Source organism: Pristiophorus japonicus, unplaced genomic scaffold (assembly GCF_044704955.1).
Source record: "Pristiophorus japonicus isolate sPriJap1 unplaced genomic scaffold, sPriJap1.hap1 HAP1_SCAFFOLD_401, whole genome shotgun sequence".
NCBI lineage: Eukaryota > Metazoa > Chordata > Chondrichthyes > Pristiophoridae > Pristiophorus > Pristiophorus japonicus.
The window spans coordinates 69,149-87,705 of NW_027253882.1; the positions used below are offsets into that span (position 1 = coordinate 69,149).

The 18,557-nt window shown below is 50.3% G+C and overlaps 1 protein-coding gene and 1 long non-coding RNA gene across 2 annotated transcripts in view; both read left to right on the plus strand.

The window, feature by feature from the left end:
- Positions 1-2,482, plus strand: part of LOC139250610 (zinc finger protein 271-like) — a 32,944-nt gene extending 30,462 nt beyond the window's left edge. The window contains exons 3-4 of the mRNA XM_070873009.1: positions 1,152-1,278; positions 1,403-2,482. Of these exons, the coding sequence (XP_070729110.1) occupies positions 1,152-1,278; positions 1,403-2,482 (1,207 nt within the window). The remainder of the gene's footprint in view (positions 1-1,151; positions 1,279-1,402) is intronic.
- Positions 2,483-12,161: 9,679 nt separating this feature from the next.
- Positions 12,162-17,626, plus strand: LOC139250608 (uncharacterized). Its single transcript, XR_011591336.1, has 2 exons — positions 12,162-13,542; positions 15,768-17,626. It is a non-coding gene; the product is annotated as an uncharacterized lncRNA (long non-coding RNA).
- Positions 17,627-18,557: the final 931 nt, after the last annotated feature.

An 18,557-nucleotide genomic window follows, 5' to 3' on the forward strand; every position in this document is an offset into this window, starting at 1 on the left:
TAAGGGGGTAAGCCATTTAGGACCGAGATGAGGAGAAACTTCTTCACTCAGAGAATTGTGAACCTGTGGAATTCTCTACCACAGAAAGTTGTTGAGGCCAGTTTGTTGGATATATTCAAAAGGGAGTTAGATGTGACCCTTGCAGCTAAAGGGATCAAGGGGTATGGAGAGAAAGCAGGAATGGGGTACAAAAATGATCAGCCATGATATTGAATGGTGGTACAGGCTCGAAGGGCCGAATGGCCTACTCCTGCACCTATTTTCTATGTTTCTAAATGACCCAAGGTGCTTCATGGGAGTATGCTGTGTGCAAATTGGCTGCATGAAGATTTGCAGTTTTCTGTATCCTGAACAGGGGCTGGCAGTATGTATCTGTCGAGCAGTGTGAATCGGCACCTTCAGGAGAGAACCTGGAGTGTTAGGTGCAGCAGAGTGAGATTGGAGACAGAGTACTGTATAGGGTATTGGTGAGGCCACACCTGGAGTACTGCGTACAGTTTTGGTCTCTGTATTTAAGGAGGGATATACTTGCATTGGAGGCAGTTCAGAGAAGGTTCACAAGGTTGATTCCTGAGATGAGGGGGTTGTCTTATGAAGGAAGGTTGAGCAGGTTGGGCCTGTACGCATTGGAGTTTAGAAGAATGAGAGGTGATCTTATTGGAACTTATAAGATACTGAGGGGGCTCGACAGGGTAGATTCAGAGAGGATGTTTCTCCTCGTGGGGGAATCTAGAACGAGGGGGCATAGTCTCAGAATAAGGGACCGCCCATTTAAAACTGAGATGAGGAGGAATTTCTTCTGAGGGTTGTAAATCTGTGGAATTCTCTGCCCCAGAGAGCTGTGGAGGCTGGGTCATTGAATATATTTAAGGTGGAGATAGACAGATTTTTGAGCGATAAGGGAGTGAAGGGTTATGGGGAGCGGGCGGGGAAGTGGAGCTGAGACCATGATCAGATCAGCCATGATCTTATTGAAAGGGGAGCAGGCTCGAGGGGCCGAATGGCCGACTCCTGCTCTTGTTTCTTATGTTCTTGTGGAGAGTGTGGAATGGTGGATTTGTGGCTTAAGAGGAATGAGAGAGGAATGTTCCACAGAAGCTATAATTGTCTGTCCTGAATCTGTGATGAGTTTTGTAATCTCCTTTTTACAGGGTGTTAGAAGGGGAGGATTTGCAGACGGGAAACTCAAACCAAACATCGCGTCAAGATCTGACAGAGTCATTCCATTCCCCAGGACCTCAACATCATCGACCTTTGAACGTGGAACGAGAAATGTTTGTCTGAGAAAATATTCCCAACATCAGTGTGACTCGAGAAGCACCGAGACACACACACCCGAGTGAGTGTTCCAGTGCACTGCCTGAGGAAAGGGCTTTAACCAGTTACACAGCCTGAAAAAACATTGCACCATTCACAGCGGGAGGAAACCGTACACGTGTTGTTGTGTGTTGAGGCTTCAACTGATCGTCCAAGCATGGAGAGACACAAGGACACACGCACCACGGAGAAACCGTGGAAATGTGGGGACTGTGGGAAAGGATTCAATTCCCCATCCCAGCTGGAAACTCATCGACGCAGTCACACTGGGGAGAGGCCGTTCACCTGCTCAGAGTGTGGGAAGGGATTCACTCACTTGGCTCACCTGCAGACACACCAGCGGGTTCACACCGGGGAGAGACCGTTCACCTGCTCCCTGTGTGGGAAGGGATTCACGCAGTCGTCCAGCCTGGTGACACACCAACGTGTTCACACCGGGGAGAGACCGTTCACCTGCCCCGTGTGCGGGAAGGGATTCACTGTTTCTTCCAACCTGCTGACGCACCAGCGAGTTCACACCGGGGAGAGGCCGTTCACCTGCTCCCTGTGTGGGAAGGGATTCATTCGGTTCTCCGACCAGCAGAAGCACCAGCGAGTTCACACCGACCAGCGCCCGTTTAAATGCCCCCGCTGCAGCCGGAGCTTCAAGCGATCACAGGATCTGCTGATGCACCAACTGGTTCACTCCGAGGAGAAGCCCTTCAGCTGCTCCCACTGTGGGAGGGCCTTCCGCCGCTCGTCCAACCTGCTCACCCACCAGCGCACTCACACCGGGGAGAGGCCCTTCGCCTGCTCAGTGTGTGGGAAGCGGTTCATCCAGTCCTCCCACCTGCTGAGCCACCAGCGAGTTCACACCGGGGAGAGGCCCTTCACCTGCTCCGAGTGTGGCAAGGGATTTGCTCAGCGCACCAGCCTGCTCACCCACCAGAGTATCCACACCGGGGAGAGGCCGTTCGCCTGCTCCGAGTGCGGCAAAGGCTTCGCTCGGTCGTCGCACTTGCTGAGACACCGACATATTCACACCAGGGAGAGGCTGTTCCCCTGTTCCGAGTGTGGGAAGGGATTCACTCACACCTCCCACCTGCTCACACACCAGCGAATTCACGTGTTGCTGCGGGGTTTAGACTCTGTTGTTAGTGCTGCTGTTAATCACATCCAGGACTGAAACCTTTATTGTGGGGGGGGTGGGTGGGGGGGTTGTCTGTTGATTGGGAAGTCTCACACCTTTGCTTTCAGTGTTCCTTCAGGATAGAGTATAAAAGCAGAGAAGTCCTGCTACAAACTGTACAGGGTATTGGTGAGGCCACACCTGGAGTACTGCGTACAGTTTTGGTCTCCGTATTTTATATACTTGCATTGGAGGCTGTTCAGAGAAGGTTCATGAGGTTGATTCCGAAGAGGGTTGACCTATGAGGATAGGTCGAGTAGGTTGGGCCTATACACATTGGAGTTCAGAAGAATGAGAGGCGATCTTATCAAAACATATTCTTATGTTTTAAGAGGGGGCTCGACAAGGTGGATGCAGAGAGGATGTTTCCACTCATAGGGGAAACTAAAACTAAAACTAGGGGACATAGTCTCAGAATAAGGGGTCGCCCATTTAAAACTGAGATGAGGAGGAATTTCTTCTCTCAGACGGTTGTAAATCTGTGGAATTCTCTGCCCCAGAGAGCTGTGGAGGCTGGGTCATTGAATATATTTAAGGTGGAGATAGACAGATTTTTGAGCGATAAGGGAGTGAAGGGTTATGGGGAGCGGGCGGGGAAGTGGAGCTGAGTCCATGATCAGATCAGCCATGATCTTATTGAATGGCGGAGCAGGCTCGAGGGGCCAAATGGCCGGCTCCTGCTCCTGTTTCTGATATTCTTATAAATAATTTGCAAAGAATATGCGAGAGAAGGTGAAGTACATGTTTTTATTGGCTCATGGATGTTTTTCTTTCCCACGACAGGTAGATTGAAAATAAATACCTGTATTTCTGTTGCATATAATTCACAGCACGGGAACCAGCCATTCGGCCCATTTGGTCGATGCCAGTGTTTGTGCTCCACGAGAGCTTCCTCCCACTTGTGGAACTTTTCCTCCGGGTCTCATCCACCAAGGGGCCGAAATGTGGCTCCCCAATAAGGCCCGTTACCGCCCATTTGCGGCGGAGTCGAACGGCCGCCGAAGGCTAAATTCAGCTCTTGGGGGGGGGGGGGGGGGGGGGTCTCGTAGTCCCCACTTCCACCTCCCGCAAAGTTTAGCACGAAAATCTTGTTGCCGAGCGGTGCCCCCGACAGATTTCTCTGTCGGTGTGCCTTGTCTGCTCTCTCTATGCCTTGGCGGTGCGGCGGCCATTAAAGGCGAGGGTGTCCTGCCGCGGCCGCCATTTTATTTTTGCCGGCCGACTTGGGACTATTATGGGCCCTCCCCGGGTTCGACCGGGCCGCCAACAGGCAGCCCTGGCACACACCTCTCCTCTTGGGTGCCAGGCCAATGGCCCGGCCGAAACTCTCCCTGGTGTCCCAGTGTCCGATCGCAACTGATGGACGATTCTCTCGCCCTTAACGTCACCAGCGCTCCGCTGCTGAGTGACAGCGGCGGAGAATCCGTGCCGCCCCTCACCAGCACTTGCCGCCACACCTCCGCCCCCATTATGGCCCATTTCCGGCCTGCTTGGAGGGAAAAAAAAACAGAGCTGAATATCGATTAAGAGTCAATCTCTTCCGAGACAGCGGTTTAAAAAAAAAACTTAAGTGCGTCAGCTTTCTGGCAGGCCTGAATTTTAGCCCCCAAGACTTATAAGAACACTGAGATTTTCCAGTCTAATGGACTTTATCAAAAAGATTAAAAAGACTATAAATTCCTAGTTCAACACGACTGAGTACAGGTTCAAAAGTATCAACCGAAACTACAAGTTCTCTAGTTTGCCAATTTTAGATTCAACATTTTGCAATATCTATGCCTCGAGTTAGAAACATAGAAACATAGAAAATAGGTGCAGGAGTAGGCCATTCGGCCCTTCGAGCCTGCACCACCATTCAATAAGATCATGGCTGATCATGCAACTTCAGTACCCCTTTCCTGCTTTTTCTCCATACCCCTTGATCCCTTTAGCCGTAAGGGCCACATCTAACTCCCTCTTGAATATATCTAACGAACTGGCCTCAACAACTTTCTGTGGTCGATAATTCCACAGGTTCACAACTCTGGGTGAAGAAGTTTCTCCTCATCTCGGTCCTAAATGGCTTACCCCTTACCCTTAGACTGTGACCCCTGGTTCTGGACTTTCCCAACATCGGGAACATTCTTCCTGCATCTAACCTGTCCAATCCCATCAGAATTTTATATGTTTTTATGAATTCCCCTCTCATTCTTCTAAATTCCAGTGAATATAAGCCTAGTTGATCCAGTCTTTCTTCATATGTCAGTCCTGCCATCCTGGGAATCAGTCTGGTGAACCTTCGCTGCACTCCCTCAATAACAAAAATGTCCTTCCTCAGATTAGGAGACTAAAACTGCCCACAATATTCAAGGTGTGGTCTCACTATTGTACAACTGCAGTAAGACCACCCTGCTCCTATACTCAAATCCCCTAGCTATGAAGGCCAGCATGTCATTTGCCGCCTTCACCGCCTGCTGTACCTGTATGCCAACTTTCAATGACTTATGTACCATGACACCCAGGTCTCGTTGCACCTCCCCTTTTACTAATCTGTCACCATTCAGATAATAATCTGTCTTCCTGTTTTTGCCAGCAAAGTGGATAACCTCACATTTATCCACATTATACTGCATCTGCCATGCATTTACCCATTCACCAAGTCCCCCTGCAGCCTCCTAGCATCCTCTTCGCAGCTCGCACTGCCACCCAGCTTAGTGTCATCTGCAAACTTGGAGATATTAAATTTAATTCCTTCATCTAAATCATTAATGTATATTGTAAATAGCTGGGGTCCCAGCACTGAACCCTGCGGCACCCCCCTAGTCACTGCCTGCCATTCTGAAAAGGACCCATTTATTCCCACTCTTTGCTTCCTGTCTGCCAACCAGTTCTCTATCCACGTCAGTACATTACCCCCAATACCATGCACTTTGATTTTGCATACTAATCTCTTGTGTGGGACCTTGTCAAAAGCCTTTTGAAAGTCCAAATACACCACATCCACTGGTTCTCCCTTGTCCACTCTACTAGTTACATCCTCAAAAAATTCTAGAAGATTTGTCAAGCAGGTTTCCCTTTCATAAATCCATGCTGACTTGGACCGATCCTGTCACTGCTTTCCAAATGCACTGCTATTACATCTTTAATAATTGATTCCAGCATTTTCCCCACTACCGATGTCAGGCTAACCTGTCTATTATTCCCTGTTTTCTCTCTCCCTCGTTTTTTAAAAAGTGAGGTTACATTAGCTACCCTCCAGTCCATAGGAACTGATCCAGAGTCGATAGAATGTTGGAAAATGACCACCAATGCATCCACTATTTCTAGGGCTACTTCCTTAAGTAATCTGGGATGCAGGCTATCAGGCCCTGGGGATTTATCGGCCTTCAGTCCCTTCAATTTCCCTAACACCATTTCCTGACTAATAAGGATTTCCCTCCGTTCCCCCTTCTTGCTAGACCCTCGGTCCCCTAATATTTTCGGGAGGTTATTCGTGTTTTCCTTAGTGAAGACAGAACCAAAGTATTTGTTCAATTGGTCTGCCATTTCCTTGTTCCCCATTATGAATTCACCTGATTCTGACTGCAAGGGACCTACATTAGTCTTCACTATCTTTTTCTCTTCACATATCTATAGAAGCTTTTGCAGTCAGTTTTTATGTTCCCAGCAAGCTTCCCCTCGTACTCTATTTCCCCCCCCCTAATTAAACCCTTTGTCCTGCTCTGCTGAATTCTAACTTTCTCCCAGTCCTCAGATTTGCTGCTTTTTCTGGCCAATTTATATGTCTCTTCCTTGGATTTAACACTATCCCTAATTTCCCTTGTTAGCCACGGTTGAGCCACCTTCCCCGTTTTATTCTTGCGTCACACATGTGATATTTAAATGTCTGCCATTGCCTATCCACCGTCAACCCTTTAAGTATCATTCTCCAGTCTATCCTAACCAATTCATGCCTCATAGCATCGAAGTTTCCTTTCTTTAAGTTCAGGACCCTAGTCTCTGAATTAACTGTGTCACTCTCCATCTTAATGAAGAATTCTACCATATTATGGTCACTCTTCCCCAAGGAAGCCAGTTACGTACAATTAAAATAAATTCTCCTTCACAATATCTACACCCAAGTTAACCAGTTACGTACAATTGAAAACAAATTTAAACCTCGTAATATAGATGCCTCTAAGTTAACTGGTTATGTGCAACCTTTCTCTTGCAATATCTATGCTCAACTGGCTTACGTATAATTCTTTGGGTGATCAGTCCAACTGGATTATAACTTCGAGTTTTCAGCCAGCCAGCTCAGAACAGCTCCCTTCGATGTCTTCGGCTCAAGAAAAAGTTCCCTCCTTTGTCTCCGTCTTTTTATAGTTCACCTCAAACATGATGGCCTGGTGTCCAGTTGTGTTTGGCCAGAGATAACTTATCCCTTTTGTTGATTGGCCCATTCTGATGTCCTTCAATATGCCTCTTCCTGTTTGAATTCCAAACCTGCTTGTCCCATCTCCTGAGCTTTCCTTCAGTCGGTTTACAGATGTATTTTTTTCATCACCCATGGGCCTTCATCTCGCCCTATCAACATCGGGATAGTAATAGTGGAAGGGGCAGAGAGGGGGGCAAGAATTTCCGAAGTGTGTTAAGAACATAAGAAATAGGAGTAGGCCCCTGGAGCCATTCAATAAGATTATGGATGATAGTCGACCTCAACTCCACTTTCCTGCCCGATCTCCATATCCCTTAAACCTCCATAGACTCCAAAAATCTATACCTTGAATATATTCACAGACTCAGCATCCACAGCCCTCTGGGGCAGAGAATTCCAAAGATTCACAACCCTCTGAGTGAAGAAATTCCTCCTCATCTCTGTCTTAAATGGCCGACCCCTTATCCTGAGACTGTGCCCCTTGGTTCTAGACTCCCCAGCCCGGGGGGAATCAACCTCTCAGCATCTACCCTGTCAATCCCCCTTCACAGAACTTTCAGGCGAACTTTCTTGATCAGCACGTTTCTGGCCCGATGAGGGAGGAGGCATTGCTGGATCTGGTTCTGGGGAATGAGGTGGGGCAAGTGTCAGTTGGGGAACATTCAGGGAACAGTGATCATAGTATCAGAAGGTTTTGATTAGCTATGGAAAAGGACAGGGAGCAATCTAGAGTAACTAAAGGAAGGCAAATTTCAGTGGGTTAAGTATCGATCTGTCCCGGGTAAATTGGAATCAAAGATGGGCAGACAAAACTGTAATTGAACAATGGGCTGCCTTTAAAGAGGAGATGGTTCGTGTACAGTTGAGGTACATTCCCACTCGGTAGAAAGGTAGGGCAACTAAAGCCAGAGCTCCGTGGATGACGAAAGAGATAGAGAGATGAAGCAGAAAAAGTGTGTGTATGACAGATGTCAGGTCGAGAATATATCTGATAATCAGGCTAAGTGTTGAAAGGACAGAGGAGAAGTGATAAAGGAAATAAGAGGGGCAAAGAGAGGGTATGAGAATAGATTGGCAGCTAACATCAAAGGGAATTCAAAAGTCTTTATAGGCATACAAATAGTAAACAGGCAGTAAGAGGAGGGGTGGGGCCGATTAGGGACCAAAAAGGAGACCTATGTTGGGGGCAGAGGGCATGGCTGTGGTACTAGATGATTACATTGCATCTGTCTTCACCAAGGAATAAGATGCTGCAATAGACATAGTGAAAGAGGAGGCAGTGGAGATACTGGATAAGATAAAACATTTTATAAAGAGGAGCTATTAGAAACGCTGTCTGTACTTAAAATTGCTAAGTTCACCAGGGATACGTCCAAAGATGCTGAGGAAGGTTAAGGTGGAAATTGCGGAGGTACTGGCCATAATCTTCCAATCCTCCTTCGATACAGGGGTGGTGCCAGGGGACTGGAGAACTGTAAATGTTACACCATTGTTCAAAGAAGGGTATAAAGATAAACACAGCAATTACAGGCCAGTCAGTTTAACCTCGGTAATCGGGAAGCTTTTAGAAACTGTAATCGGGGACAACAGTCACTTGGACAAGTGCGGATTAATTAAGGAAAGCCAGCACGGATTTGTTAAAGGCAAATCCTGTTTAACCAACTTTAATCGAGTTTTTTGATGAGGTAACAGAGAGGGTTGATGAGGGCAATGCGGTTGACGTGGTGTACATGGATTTCCAAAAGACGTTCGACAAAGTGCCACATAATCAGCTTGCCAGCAAAGTTGAAGCCCATGGAATAAAAGGGACAGTGGCAGCATGGATACGGAGTTGGCCAAGTGGCAGGACAAAGATAGTTGTGACCGGTTGTTTTTTGGGCTGGAGGAAGGTTTACAGAGGTGATCCCCATGGGTACTAGGACCACTGCTTTTCTTGATGTATATTAATGACTTGGGTGTACAGGGTAGAATTTCAAAATTTGCAGATGACACAAAACTTGGAAGTATAGTGAACGGTGAGGAGGAGAGGGATAGACTTCAAGAGGACATACAGGCTGGTGGAATGGACGGGCACGTGGCAGATGAAATTTAACGCAGGAAAATGTGAAGTGATACATTTTGGTCGGAAGAACGAGATGAGACAATATAAACTAAAAGTTACAATTCTAAAGGGGAAGCATGAACAGAGAGACCTAAAGGTAGATGTGCACAAATCACTGAAGGTGACAGGGCAGGTTGAGAAAGCGGTTTAAAAAAGCTTACGGGATCCTGGGCTTCATAAATGTAGGCACAGAGTACAAAAGCAAGGAAGTTATGATGAACCTTTATAGAACACTGGAGTATTGTGTCCAATTCTGGGCACAGCAATTTAGGAAGGATGTGAAGGCCTTGGAGAGGGCGCAGAAAAGATTGGCGAGAATGGTTCCAGGGATGAGGTACTTCAGTTATGTGGATAGACTGGAGAAGCTGGGGTTCTCCTTGGAGCAGAGGAGGTTGAGAGGAGATTTGATTGAGGTGCTCAAAATCATGAGGGATCTGGACAGAGTAGATGGAGAGAAACTGTTCCCATTGGCGGAAGGGTCGAGAACCAGAGGACACGGATTTAAGGCGATCGGCAAAAGAACCAAAGGCGACATGAGGGAAAACATTTTTAGGCAGTGAGTGGTTAGGAATGCACGGCCTGAGAGGGTGGTGGAGGCAAACTCAATCTTATCTTTCAAAAAGGGAGTTGGATAAGTACCTAAAGGGAAAAGATTTGCGGGGCTATGGGGAAAGGGTGGGGGAGTGGGACTGGCTGAGGTGCTCTTGCAGAGAGCTGGCACGGGCTCGATGGACCGAGTGGCCTCCTTCTGTGCTGTAACCGTTCTATGATTCTAACATAACCCTCTGTTCCCTTCTCCTTCATGTGCTTGTCTAGCTTCCCCTTAAATACATCTATGCTTTTTGTTTCAACTACTCTCTCGGGTCGTAAGTGCTGCATTCTCACCAGTCTATGGTTAAAGAAATGCTTCCTGAATTCCTTATTGGATTTAATGGTATATTGATATCCCTGCCCTGCCCTCTCCCCCTGTTCTGGTCTTCTCCACAAATGGAAACATCTTCTCTGCCTCTAACCTATCAAACCCATTCCTAATCTTAAAACCTATCAGTTCACCCCTCAACTTTCTCTTTTCAAGGGAAAAGAGACCCAGCCTGTTCAGACATTCCTGAAGGTGAAATGCTCCCAGTTCTGGTATCATCCTTGTGCTACTTTTTTTTCCTCACCTTCTCCCAACGCCTCTGTGTCCTTTTATCATCATAGGCGGTCCCTCGTATCGAGGATGACTTGCTTCCACACCAAAAAGGGATGAGTTCACAGGTGTTTCAATGAAGGACCTAATATTCCAGATCCCGAACTACGTCCTGAAGGGTGGAAGATGCCTGTGTGTGGATTTTTATAACGTGGGGTGACCGTTGCACACCAGCCACCACACGGGCTTGACAGCTTGGTCTTGGTCCAATGGCACGGGTTAACCAGGACGACTGGAGACCAGCTCTGCTGCACGGACCTAGTGCGCACACATATCGCACAGTGTGGGCTGGGCCCGTGCTGCCCCTGGGCCCTCGCCTCTCCTGGGCCCCAAACTCACGCCTCTCCTGGGCCCTGATCACGTCGTTCCATGATCACTCGCCGCTCCTGCTGTACCTGCCCACGCTCCAATCACCGAGCTGGATCTTGGTGATCTCTGATCCAGTCGCCCTCCTCGCTGCCGTCGCCCTCCTGTACCAGCTCGCGCTGTACCTTGCAGTGGTAAGTCTCCACGCCGCTCGTGGCCACCTCTCGCCGCTCCTTTTATGTCCCCGACCTGCCGCTGATGGTCTCGCAGGTCGGGACCTGCAAGGCTGCCTTTTCATAATCTGGGGACCAGGACTGTACACTGTACTCAAAAGTGTGGTCTAACCAAGGCTCCATACGTGTTTAACATATCTTCTGCTTTTCACTTCTACCCCTCCAGAAATAAACCCCGTATAGGGGCACCGCGCTTTAGGAAGGATGCCAAGGCCTTGGAGAGGGTGCAGGGGAGATTGACTGGAATGGTACCAGGGATGAGGGACTTCAGCTATGTGGAGAAACTAGAGATGCTGGGATTGTTCTCCGAGGGGTCAACAACCAGGGGGCATAGATTTAAAGTAATTGGTAGAAGGATTTGAGGGGAAATGTCTTCACCCAGAGGGTGGTGGGGGTCTGGAACTCACGGCCTGAAAGGGTGGTAGAGGCAGAAACCCTCACCAACATTTAAAAAGTACCTGGATGTGCGCTTGAAGTGCTGTAACCTGCAGGGCTACGGACCGAGAGCTGGAAAGTGGGATTAGGCTGGGTAGCTCTTTGTCGACCGGCGCGGACACGATGGGCCGAAATGGCCTCCTTCCACGCTGTACATTTCTGTGATACAGCAGAGCAGAGAAGGTTAAGGGGAGATTTGATAGCGGTGTTCAAAGTTGAAAGTTTTTGAGGGTCAGTAACCAGAGGACACGGATTTAAGGTAACTGCCATAAAAGCCAGAGTCGAGATGAGAAGTTATGATCTGGAACACGCTGCCTAAAAGGGCGGTGGAAGCAGATTCAATAATAACTTTAAAAAGGAAATTAGACACACACTGTGGGGAGGGGGGATTTGCAGGGCTATGGGGAAAGCGCGATAGTGGGACAAATTGAATAGCTCTTTGTAAGAGCCAGCACAAGCACAATGGGCTGATTGGCCTCCTGAGCTGTCAGATTCTGTGATCGCAGATAAATAAGTATGTGTATAGTTGCATAAATGATGTCTGAAATACTTTTATATTTTAAAAAAAAAAAGGTCAAGGTTTCATGCTTTTTCTTCCTCTTTTGTTTTTGCAAATAAATGTACAGGAAATAACTTTGTGTATTCACTGGCCCTGACTTTACATTGCTATTTGCACAGGTGGAAAAGGGCGGATTCTCAAACAGCAAGTCATCAGCAATAGGAGCAGGAGTAGGCCATTCGGCCCCTGGAGCCTGCTCTGCCATTCAATAAGATCACGGCTGATCTGATCCTGGACTCAGCTCCACTTCCCTGCCCGCTCCCCATAACCCTTCACTCTCTTATCGCTCAAAAATCTGTCTATCTCCACCTTAAATATATTCAATGACCCAGCCTCCACAGCTCTCTGGGGCAGCGAATTCCACAAATTTACAACCTTCTGAGAGAAGAAATTCCTCCTCATCTCAGTTTTAAATGGGCGACCCCTTATTCTTGTTTTAGTTTCCCTTATGAGTGGACATACCTCTCTGCACCCACCTCGACCGACATCACTCTAACACTGACTACGCAAGCAAGTGGTTAGGATCAGGAATGCACGGCCTGAAAGGGTGGCGGAGACAGACTCAATCACGGCTTTCAAAAGGGAACTAGATAACTACCTGAAAGACATAAATTGCAGGGCTCCGGGGAAAGGACGAGGGAGTGGGACTGGCTGAGATGATCTTGCAGCGAGCCAGCACGGGCAGAAACCATTCTATGATTCTATGAATGACCACCTGTTCCTGTGTAACAGGCTCGAGGGGCTTAATGGCCTCCTCCTGTTCCTGTGTAACAGGCTCGAGGGGCTGAATGGCCTCCTCCAGTTCCTGTGTAACAGGCTCGAGGGGCTGAATGGCCCCCTCATGTCCGTACATAACTTGCACTAGGGGTTAAATAGCGTCTTCCAGTTCCTTTGTAACAGGTTGAAGAGGCTGAATGGCCTCCTCCTATTTCTGTGTAACAGACTCGAGGTACTGAATGGCCTCCTCCTGTTCATATGTAACAGGCCCCAGGGGCTGAATGACTTCCTCCGATTCCTCTGTCACGGGCTCAAGGGGCTGAATGACCACCATCTGTTCCTATGTAACAGGCTCGAGGGACTGAATGGCCTCCTCCTTTTACTCTGTCACAGGTTGAAGGGCCTCCTCCTGTTCCTCTGTCACAGGCTCAAGGGGCTGAATGGCCTCCTCGTGTCTGTACATAACTGGCACTAGGGGTTAAATAGTGTCTTCCAGTTCCTGTTTAACAGGCTGAAGGGGCTGAACGGCCTCCTCCTGTTTCTATGCTACAGGCCTGATGGGCTGAATGGCCTCCTACCATTGCTATGTAATAGGCTCGAGTGGCTGAATGGCCTCCTCCTGTTTCTATGTAACAGGCCAGAATGGTGAATGGCCTCCTCCTGTTCCTATATAATAGGCCGTAGGTGCTGAATGGCCTCTTCCTGTTCCTGTGTCACATATTCGATGGGCTGAATGGTCTCCTCCTGTATCACAGATTCGATGGCCTGGATGGCCAACTGTTCCTGTGTCACAGATTTGGTGGGCTGAATGGCTGACTGTTCCTGTCACAAATTCGATGGGATGAATGGCCTCCTCCTACGCTGTAACCATTCTTTGTGCTCCTGCGCCCGCAGACTCCTGCGCCCGCAGACCGCTGCGTGAACCAGCCAATGGGAATCGGCACCGCCCCATTATGACGTAAACAACGGGAGTGATTTCGGCGACCAATGGCCCACTGACCGCACCAGCCAATGGGAATCGGCACCGCCCCTTCAGCCCTGCCCAGCCATTGTCCCTGGAAGCCAAGGTGGCGCTGCCCATGCCCTGGCCCGAGGGCCCCCAGGGCACCGACGCCCAGAAGGTCGGTAACCAGCCCCTTTCTGCGCCTGCGTGCTGGGCTGAGTAGGAGGGGCCTGGGTCTTGGCTTAAAAATTGCCTTCCCTATATGTTTTTGCAAAATGATGCAGTAGATTTGGCACTTTAGCAGAGCAGAATGGTTTTTGCAAGTGACAAATGCATCATTTAAAGATGCACCGGCACTTGCTTTGCAAATATTCTGTTTTATGATTCTCTTCCCCCTTACTTCCCTTTTAAAATACTTTGCACCGCAGAGGGTGGGATGATCCCGATTTCAATCCTAGGTTTGCCATGGGTGGGTTGGTCTCACTGTGGGGTTGGCCACCAACACTACATTCGTCCTCAGTGCCGCAGCGTAAAGCCAGGCTTCCCGCTCAAGGTTCCCCCGCTCCGTAAACTTCAGTGCCTCCAAAACTCGGCTGCCCCGTGTCCTAACTCGCACCCAGTCCCGCTCACCCATCACCCCCTGTGCTCACTGCCCCGTGTCCTAACTCACACCCAGTCCCGCTCACCCATCATCCCCTGTGCTCACTGCCCCGTGTCCTAACTCGCACCCAGTCCCGCTCACCCATCACCCCGTGTCCTAACTCGCACCAAGTCCCACTCACCCATCACCCCATGTGCTCACTGCCCCGTGTCCTAACTCACACCCAGTCCTGCTCACCCATCACCCCCTGTGCTCACTGCCCCGTGTCCTAACTCGCACCAAGTCCCGCTCACCCATCACCCCCTGTGCTCACTGCCCCGTGTCCTAACTCGCACCAAGTCCCGCTCACCCATCACCCGCTGTGCTCACTGCCCCGTGTCCTAACTCGCACCGAGTCCCGCTCACCCATCACCCCCTGTGCTCGCTGACCTACACTGGCTCCCGGTTAAGCAACGCCTCGATTTCAAAATTCTCATCCTCGTTTTCAAATCCCTCCATGGCCCTCACCCCTCCCTATCTCTCTAATCTCCTCCAGCCCCACAACCCCCCGAGATGTCTGCGCCCCTCTAATTCTGCCCTCCTGAGCATCCCCCAATTTTAATCGCTTCACCTTTGGTGGCCGTGCCCTCGGCTGCCTGGGCCCCAAGCTCTTGAACTCTCTGCCTCTCCTTTTAAGGTGTTCCTTCAACCCTAACTCTTTGACCAAGCTTTTGGTTGTCTGCCCTAATCTCCTTACATGGCTCAGTGTCAAATTTTGCTTGATAACGCACTTGTGAAGCACCTTTGGGATGTTTTACCATGTTGCTGTTGATGGTGGTTCTGGCTGGAAGGGAGCTGGGGGTGGGCTGGGGGGGTGAATGTATGCTGGGAACAACGCCTGGCGACAGCATGCTCCTTGTTGGATATCCTGCCGAAGAATAAGCTCCTCGTTTTGGTATTGGTGGGTTAACTGGCAATTGCGGAGCCAGAGTCAGCTACATCAGGAGAGGGAGCTGCTTTTAAACAGTGAGAATGGTAGGGGGGAGGGGGGTAGGGGGGAGGGGGGGAGTGGGGTAGGGGGGAGGGGGGGAGTGGGGAGGGGGGTAGGGGGGAGTGGGGAGTGGGGAGGGGGTTGGGGGGGTAGGGGAGGGGGGTGGGGGGGTAGGGGAGGGGGGGGAGGGGGAGGGGGGTGGGGGGGTAGGGGGGGGGAGGGGAGGGGAGGTGAGGGGGGGTGGGGGGAGATGGGGAGGTGGGAGGGGGGGGGAGATGGGGAGGTGGGAGGTGGGGAGGGGGGGAGGGGGGGAGGTGGGAGGGGGGGAGCCGAACCGAGAATTGCCTATTGTGAATTTCTATCCTGTGGAGTGTCGGCTGTGGCTCAGTGTGCAGCACACTCACCTCTGAGTCGGAAGGTTGTGGGTTCAAGTCCCACTCGAGACTTGAGCACAAAAATCCAGGCTGACACTCCAGTGCAGTGCTGAGGTGCCGTCTTTCAGATGAGACGTTAAACCGAGGCCCCGTCTGCTCTCTCAGGTGGACGTAAAAGATCCCATGGCATTATTTGGAAGAAGAGCAGGGGGAGTTATCCCCGGTGTCCTGGACCCAATATTTATCCCTCAATCAACATAAGAAAAGCAGATTATCTGGCCATTATCACATTGCTGGGTGTGGCAGCTTGCTGTGCACAAATTGGCTGCCCCATTTCCCATGTTCTAACAGTGACTACACTCCAAAAGTACTTCATTGGGTCTAAAGCGCTTTGAGACGTCTGGTGGTCGTGAAAGGCGCTTATATAAATGCATGACTTTTGTAAATTCCTTTTACAGGGTGTTGGATGGAGGAGGATTTCCAGACGGGAAACTCAAACCAAAAATCATGTCAAGGTCTGATGAAGTCACTCGATTCATCCAGGTCACCGGCCTTTGAAGATATGGAAGGTGACAGTGGCGCTCACAGTAGCGGGGAGAAACCGTACTCGTGTTCTGTGTGCGAGCAGTCCTTTACCCGATCGTCCAACCTGGAGAGGCACAGGCAGATACACAGCGGGAAGCAGTCGTACAAGTGTGGGGACTAGGGGAAGGGCTTCAGTTACCCGTCCCAGCTGGACAGCCACCGCCGCGGCCACACCTGGGAGAAGCCCTTCACCTGCTCCCTGAGCGGGAAGGGGTTCACCCGCTCCTACTACCTGATGATGCACCAGCGAGTACACACCGGGGAGAGGCCCTTCGCCCGCTCCTTGTGCGAGAAGAGGTTCACTGATCCCTCCGACCTGCTGAGACACCAGCAAGTTCACACGTGTCTGCAGGGGTTGGGATTCATTAAGGACTGAACCGCTGGACAGGGCCACATAGTTCGCATGCCAGACACGAGGCTCCCAAAGCAAGTGCTCTACTCGGAACTCCTACACAGCAAGCGAGCCCCAGAGGAAAGGTTTCAAGGACTCCCTCAAAGCCTCCTTGATAAAATGCAACATCCCCACCGACACCTGGGATTCCCTGGCCAAAGACCGCCCTAAGTGGAGGAAGTGCGTCCGGGAGGGCGCTGAGCACCTCGAGTCTCGTCGCCGAGAGTGTTGTGTATGAATGAAGAGTCTGACTGGATACTGTGAGCTCAAAGTGCAGGGCCCACCAGTGCCGCTACAAAGACTATACATGCAAAGGCTGTAACATGAAGGGCCACCTCCAGCGAATGTACAAGAGAAATCGTACTCACTGATGAAGAATGAGGCAGCTCAGCCCCACGCTGAGGTGTCTGGAGTGTTTACCTGCTCCACCGAGAGCTCACTGTTGAAAATGGAAGTTGAAATCAACGGTGTTCCAGTCACGATGGAGGTGGACACGGGTGAGCCAGTCACTGATGAATCAGGCGGCCTTTCAGAAACTCTGGGACAATCCAATCGAACGACTTAAAATGATCCCGATCCAAGTGAAGCTGCTCACCTACACAATCGACACCATCCCAGTCGTTGGCAGCGTGGCTGTTCCGGTGTCCCATGACGGGGCAATGCACAAGTTACCTTTGTGGATCGTTGCTGGTGATGGTCCAAAGCTGCTAGGAAGAGGATGGATGAAAAATAGCCATTGGAGCTGGGCAAACTTCCAACCTCCAGCGATCGATGTCCTTTGCGGTCCCGAAGTTGGATCCAGCACAGCACCTGAAAAACCAACACGACTGCGTGGAGATGAGACAAACCGTTCAACCCGACTGCGAGATGATCCAGCCCAAACGACCCGACCTCACCTTCCAGGCTCCAGTGGCAGGACTCCGGAGGAAGAAAATCAGCGCAGAAGGCTAATTCCCTGCTTCCATGGCAAAACCTGGGGAGAAAAGGATCACAGCAGCCTATCCCGTGGAGAGAAAGAAGATGGCGCCCGCACCACGAGGTGAAGCGTCTGAAGTAAAGATGGCCATGACCAGACCATGAGGGGCAGCGTTGCTGGAGCAACACGTGATGCCGAGCAGCGAACCGGATTGGGATAAAGTTTGCAAGACCCTCTTAAAGGAGACCGGCAACCCATCACAATTAAAGGGACAGTTCCACTCTTTATACAGCGCTGACGGTGATACATATGTAAAAGATGTAACTGACAATTTCAAGTTTGTAAATGTAACTAACTTTGATAAGTCGGGCGATTGCGGTCGGAACCAATGTATTGTGAGAGTAAATGAAATGATGTGCGATGCCGGGATTTAGATGCATGCCGACAAAACCAAGGGCAACCTCCCGTCGGAAGCACACAGGTCCAGCGGGCTACCCGATCATGTAGCCTGCGCCTCCGGGACCAATGTGATGCTCCAGGGAGCGTGGCCACACACAGAGGGAGCATACCCACTGCAGGGCCAGTGATCAGCGGAAGGCAAAGGCACCACTACCGGTACCCTGCCCCTGATCGGCTCTACCTCTCTGGCCACCAGGGCCAGTACCGGGAGCAAGAGGCTAGCACTCTCCAGCCCTCCCAACGGGACCTGGGTTGACCAGGCTCCCACTATCGCTGAAGGGCAGCAAAGAGACACCACAGCCATCAAAGGAGGACAGGGAGGCCACACACTCCTGTGGCTCTGCCCACCACTAGGCAACGGCAAAGGCCCTGCGACTCAGCCAGGTGAGCGATCTGAGCCCACCCAGTTGGCAGGGGGCACAGCGCCACCATCAGACAACCTGGACACAGTCCGGTCACACTGGAACTAGCATCCTCACCCACCTGCACCTACACAACCCAGGGGCAAGTCTGTGATACCACGTATGTACCTTATCTGTAAAATGTACTTGTTCCACTACTGCAGAACCCAAACAGTGATGTAATTAATCCTATGTTTTTTTTAATTCTTTCTTTCTGTACATGTATGTACATGCAGATGTTGAGTCACACACATGGTCTATTTATGTGGGGGGGGGGGGGGAATGGATGTATGTAGCCATGGACACACATGGATCACACCCAGAACCTACTCAAACCCCCCACTGCAACCTCTAACCGTCCACTGCTGACCATTTCCCAATGTTGTGGCAATAAGGACTTGGGGGTCAACAGGGAGAGAGCCAAGCCAAAGTATAGACAAGGTGCAAGGGCTTTGGGCACTCAAGTTTAGGGCCAGAGCACACAGTGCAAAGGCCA